We start from the raw sequence: 6,000 nt of genomic DNA on the forward strand, positions 1-6,000 counted from the left end.
GTACCATTTCTCTGTGGCTGGACTAAAAAGCTACTCAAGAAATTAGGCAGATAGAAAGACCTTGTGACGACGGCCATTTTTCTCCGCTTCAAGACAACCTTGCCTCCTGGGATTATTAATGACATCCTTGTGCTGTGTGATTTCTCTCTGTCCTCACATCCCTCCCTGCAAAGCCACCAAAGACTACAATCTCCCTCTCCCCTCCCCTCCTCCAAAACTCCCTTCCTCCTCCTCCTCCTCTCCTCTCCTCTTCTCCTCCTCCTCTCCTCTCCTCCTCTCCTCGGGAGGTTAGACCTCCAGCAGGACTTTCTCCTAACACCCCAGCTGTGTGATCTCTCACCCTACAAAGCTGGAGGATGCCTGGTCTCTGTGACTCCTCCCCTCTCTCCCCTGACTCCTCCCCTGACTCCCCCCTCCCTTCCCCCCTCATCCCCCTCCCTCCCCCCAGACAGCTTCTGCTCTCCTTCAAAGCTCCAGAAAAATGAGGTGAAACAAACAGCAGAGCAGGGAGAGGTGTGTGGCCTCGCTAAAACACAGCAATACATCAGCCTGTGACAGGGGGAGGGGGAAGGAGGGGGGAGAGGGACTGAAGGAGAAGAGAGGCAGGGAGAAAGAGGGAGGGAGGGAGGGAGGGAGGGGAAGGGGGAGGGAGGCGGAGAGAACCTACCACACAGCCAGGCCTCCTATAGAAATGAACTCATCTGTTCTCAGAGTATCTGAGATCCTGCTGTGTCTTTATGCCGAGAGCAGCTGAGATGGGGGGCAGGTTAGGGGGGGCAGGGTTAGGGGGGGCAGGGTAAGGGGGGGCAGGGATGGGGGGCAGGGATGTGGGGGCAGGGATGGGGGGCAGGGATGGGGGGGCAGGGATTGGGGGACAGAGATGGGAGGCAGGGTTATGGGGGGCAGGGTTATGGTAACAGTAACTGCAGACCTTGGTTCTGCTGGTCATGTGACCCTCCCTGCAAAGTGTGGACAGCTTGGTCTACAAGACCAAGCTGTCATCTGTGTGTGTGCGTGTCATCTGTGTGTGTGTGTCATCTGTGTGTGTGCGTGTCATCTGTGTGTGTGTGTCATCTGTGTGTGTGCGTGTCATCTGTGTGTGTGCGTGTCATCTGTGTGTGTGTGTCATCTGTGTGTGTGCGTGTCATCTGTGTGTGTGCGTGTCATCTGTGTGTGTGTGTCATCTGTGTGTGTGCGTGTCATCTGTGTGTGTGTGTCATCTGTGTGTGTGTGTGTCATCTGTGTGTGTGCGTGTCATCTGTGTGTGTGCGTGTCATCTGTGTGTGTGCGTGTCATCTGTGTGTGTGTGTGTCATCTGTGTGTGTGTGTCATCTGTGTGTGTGTGTCATCTGTGTGTGTGTGTGTCATCTGTGTGTGTGTGTCATCTGTGTGTGTGTGTCATCTGTGTGTGTGCGTGTCATCTGTGTGTGTGCGTGTCATCTGTGTGTGTGCGTGTCATCTGTGTGTGTGTGTCATCTGTGTGTGTGTGTCATCTGTGTGTGTGCGTGTCATCTGTGTGTGTGCGTGTCATCTGTGTGTGTGCGTGTCATCTGTGTGTGTGTGTGTGTCATCTGTGTGTGTGTGTCATCTGTGTGTGTGTGTCATCTGTGTGTGTGTGTGTGTGTCATCTGTGTGTGTGTGTCATCTGTGTGTGTGTGTGTCATCTGTGTGTGTGTGTGTGTGTGTCATCTGTGTGTGTGCGTGTCATCTGTGTGTGTGTGTGTCATCTGTGTGTGTGTGTCATCTGTGTGTGTGTGTCATCTGTGTGTGTGTGTGTCATCTGTGTGTGTGTGTCATCTGTGTGTGTGTGTGTCATCTGTGTGTGTGTGTGTCATCTGTGTGTGCGTGTCATCTGTGTGTGTGTGTGTCATCTGTGTGTGTGTGTCATCTGTGTGTGTGTGTCATCTGTGTGTGTGTGTCATCTGTGTGTGTGTGTGTCATCTGTGTGTGTGTGTCATCTGTGTGTGTGTGTCATCTGTGTGTGTGTGTCATCTGTGTGTGTGTGTGTCATCTGTGTGTGTGTGTGTCATCTGTGTGTGTGTGTCATCTGTGTGTGTGTGTCATCTGTGTGTAGGCTCACATGTGGAGCCTGTGTTCAGAATCAGAATAGTGTTTAATTGCCAAGTAAGTGGTCACAAACAAGGAATTTACTCTGGTAAGCAGGTGCATACAGTAAACATAATAAACAAAATAAAATGTAGAAAATGTACAACAACATACAATATATTATAAAATACGATAAAATAAAATAATATACAATAAAATAATATACAATAAAAAATGATACAGAATGTGGAAAAGTGCCAGAGTTGTGATGCATCCTGGTGTAACCCCTGGAGGGCCCAGGATGCTTCAGACAGCACCTGCTGGAGCCTCAAACATGACCCTGTTTGTGGACATGCATGTACTTCTGATCCTTGATTTCCTGCAGTCATTCCTACATGCACTGCTTGTATGTTGCTTTAGATCAAATGCTAAATTGATTCAAATGTAAAAAGTATTACGTAAATGTAACTTTTTAAACGTCACTCCTTCTGGTTTTATTCTATAGAAATTAACTTCCAAAATACTTTGGGGTTTGGGGTAGATGTTCCTTAGTTGGGATGTGTGTCCTCCAGCAAGGAGAGAGAGAGAAGGAGGAGGTGGAGGTGGAGAGGGAGGAAGGAGGAGAGAACGAGAGAGAGAAGGAGGAGGTGGAGAGGGAGGAAGTGGAGGTGGAGAGGGAGGAAGGAGGAGAGAGAGAAGAGAGAAAGAGAGAGGAGAGAAGGAGAGAGAGCGAGGAGGAGAGAAGGAGAGAGAAGAGGAGAGAGAAAGAGGAGGAGAGAAGGAGAGAGAAGAGGAGGAGAGAAGGAGAGAGAAGATTAGGAGAGAAGGAGAGAGAAGAGGAGGAGAGGAGAGAGAGAGAGAGAGAGAGAGAGAGAGAGAGAGAGAGAGAGAGAGAGAGAGAGAGAGAGAGAGAGAGAGTGAATGGGGTGTTCCGGTGTGATACAGTAATCGTGTAATTGGCTGCAGGATTCATTCAGTTTAGCTGCAAAGTATGTGCAAATGATTTCTTCACCTGACACAGAGCACTTCTGGAGGAAAAATAAATTAAAGCGACAGAGAACATTGCGGGAAGCTGGGACGGTGTGGAACGAGACTTCCAGCTCCAAATCTGATGGAGTTTGATTATAATAATACAGTGCAAATCCAGTTCTCCCAGTAGAGAGGGTGTGGAGGCACTGGAACGAAGCATCCAGCTCTGTTTGACATTCAGCTGCCAGGGCAGTGGGCTGTGTCTCCACACACAAGCCTTTTAAAGCTAATACATAAATGTAACATTACACACACACACACACACACACAGCAGAGACGCTCTGGTCTGCTACAGACTCACACAGTGATTCTCCCAAATGGTTTAATTACTCCCTCAGTCTGCGTAGCCTAGTGTAACCATGTTGTACGTCTCCGACGGCAACAGTAGCTCTAATCGGATCAGCTCTGAGACAATGAGAGTCTCTGGCACCCTGTGTTGATCCCCGTCATAACACTACTGTCCCTGTGATAATACTACACAACACTACTGTCCCTGTGATAATACTACACAACACTACTGTCCCTGTGATAATACTACACAACACTACTGTCCCTGTGATAATACCAAACAACACTACTGTCCCTGTCTGGGGACAGGCCACCAGATCAGAAGAGACACTTTCTCTGAAATTTGTATTTGCATATTCTCGAACAGGCTAGACAGTTGTAGGTTTAAGTCAGTTGTCTAAGGGTGTAATATGCAGGAATTGTGTTATTGTAAGGGTGTAATATGCAGGCATTGTGTGTATTGTAAGGGTGTAATATGCAGGTATTGTGTTATTGTAAGGGTGTATTCAGTAGACAGGTGTTTGTTGTGGTAGTTTGGACAGGAAGTTTCATGACTTTCATGAAGTGGAACCACACTTCCTGTCCAGACTCCTGAGGTTGTCTCACCCCGGAATCACAACCTGTAAGCCCGCCTCAGGGGGAAGAGTCTGAGAGAGAGGAGGGAAGAGGAGGAGGAGGAGGAGGGAAGAGGGAGGGGAGAGGAGGGGGGAGGAGGAGGGAAGAGGGAGGGGAGAGGAGGGGGGAGGAGGGAGGGAGAGGAGGGGGGAGGAGGAGGAGGAGGAGGGAAGAGGGAGGGGAGAGGAGGGGGGAGGAGGGAGGGAGAGGGAGGGAGAGGAGGGGGGGAGGAGGAGGGAAGATGGAGGGGAGAGGAGGGGGGAGGAGGAGAGGGAAGAGAGGAGGAGGAGGAGGAGAGGAGAGGGAGGGGGAGAGGAGGGGGGAGGAGGAGGGAAGAGGGAGGGGAGAGGAGGGGGGAGGAGGGAGGGGAGAGGAGGGGGGAGGAGGAGGAGGAGGAGGGAAGAGGGAGGGGAGAGGAGGGGGGGAGGAGGGAGGGGAGAGGGAGGGGAGAGGAGGGGGGAGGAGGAGGGAAGAGGGAGGGGAGAGGAGGGGGGAGGAGGGAGGGGAGAGGAGGGGGGAGGAGGAGGAGGAGGAGGGAAGAGGGAGGGGAGAGGAGGGGGGAGGAGGGAGGGGAGAGGAGGGGGGAGGAGGAGGAGGAGGAGGGAAGAGGGAGGGGAGAGGAGGGGGGAGGAGGGAGGGGAGAGGGAGGGGAGAGGAGGGGGAGGAGGAGGGAAGAGGGAGGGGAGAGGAGGGGGGAGGGAGGGGAAGAGGAGGGGGGAGGAGGAGGAGGAGGGAAGAGGGAGGGAGAGAGGGGGAGAGGAGGGGAGAGGGAGGGAGAGGGGGGAGGAGGAGGAAGAGGGAGGGAGAGGAGGGGGGAGGAGGGAGGGGAGAGGAGGGGGAGGAGGAGGGAGGGAGGAGGGGAGAGAGGGAGGAGGAGAGGGGAGGAGGGAGGGGAGGGAGGGGGAGAGGGGGAGGAGGAGGGAGGGGAGGAGGAGGGGGAGGAGGGAGGGAGAGGGAGGGGAGAGGAGGAGGGGGGAGAGGAGGGGGAGGAGGAGGGGAGAGGAGGGGAGGGAGAGGAGGGGGGAGGAGGAGGGAAGAGGGAGGGGAGAGGAGGGGGGAGGAGGGAGGGGAGAGGGAGGGAGAGGAGGAGGGGAGAGGAGGAGGAGGAGGGGAGGGAGAGGAGGAGGAGGGAGGAGGAGGAGGAGGGAGGGGAGAGGGAGGGAGGGGGGAGGAGGGAGGAGAGGGAGGGGGAGGAGGAGGAGGGGGAGGAGGGAAGGGGAGGGAGAGGAGGAGGAGGGAGAGGGAGGGAGAGGGAGGGAGGAGGAGGGGGAGGGGAGGAGGGAGGGAGAGGAGGAGGAGGGGGAGAGGAGGAGGAGGAGGAGGGAGGAGGAGGGAAGAGGGAGGGGAGAGGGGGAGGAGGGAGGGAGAGGGAGGGGAGAGGAGGAGGAGGAGGAGGAGGGAAGGAGGAGGGAGGGGAGGAGGAGGAGGAGGGAGGGAGAGGGAGGGGGAGGAGGGGAGGGAGGAGGAGGGAGGAGAGAGGAGGAGAGGGAGGGGAGAGGAGGAGGAGGGAGGAGGGAGGGGGAGGGAGGGAGGGGAGGGGGGGAGGGAGGGAGGAGGGAGAGGGAGGAGGAGAGGGAGAGGAGGGGGAGGGGAGGAGGGGAGGGGAGGGGAGAGGGAGGGAGGAGGAGGGGGGAGGGGGAGGGGAGGGAGGAGGGAGAGGAGGAGGAGGGGGAGAGGAGGAGGAGGGAGGGAGGAGGATGGAGGGAGGGAGAGGGGGAGAGGTGGGAGGAGGGAGGGGAGAGGGAGGGAGGAGGAGGAGAGGGAGGGGAGGGAGGGGGGAGGAGGGAGGGGAGAGGGAGGGGAGAGGGAGGGGGGAGAGGAGGGAGAGAGGAGGAGGGAGGGAGGAGGGGAGGAGGAGGGGAGAGGGAGGGGAGAGGAGGAGGAGGGGAGAGGAGGGGAGGAGGGAGGGAGAGGAGGGAGAGGGAGGAGGAGGGGAGGGAGGAGGAGGAAGGAGGGAGGGGAGAGGAGGGGGGGGAGGGAGGGGGAGAGGAGGGAGAGGGGGGAGAGGGAGGGGAGAGGAGG

At 56.1% G+C, this 6,000-nt stretch overlaps 1 protein-coding gene across 1 annotated transcript in view; it reads left to right on the forward strand.

Moving 5' to 3' along the window:
* LOC134024039 (trichohyalin-like) overlaps positions 1-6,000 on the forward strand; it is a gene marked incomplete at both ends in the record, with an annotated part of 126,012 nt that overhangs the window by 105,007 nt on the left and 15,005 nt on the right. The window contains one exon of the mRNA XM_062466421.1: positions 2,741-2,963. Within this exon, the coding sequence (XP_062322405.1) occupies positions 2,741-2,963 (223 nt within the window). The remainder of the gene's footprint in view (positions 1-2,740; positions 2,964-6,000) is intronic.

The sequence above is a fragment of the Osmerus eperlanus genome, chromosome 7 (genome assembly GCF_963692335.1).
Source record: "Osmerus eperlanus chromosome 7, fOsmEpe2.1, whole genome shotgun sequence".
Lineage (NCBI taxonomy): Eukaryota > Metazoa > Chordata > Actinopteri > Osmeriformes > Osmeridae > Osmerus > Osmerus eperlanus.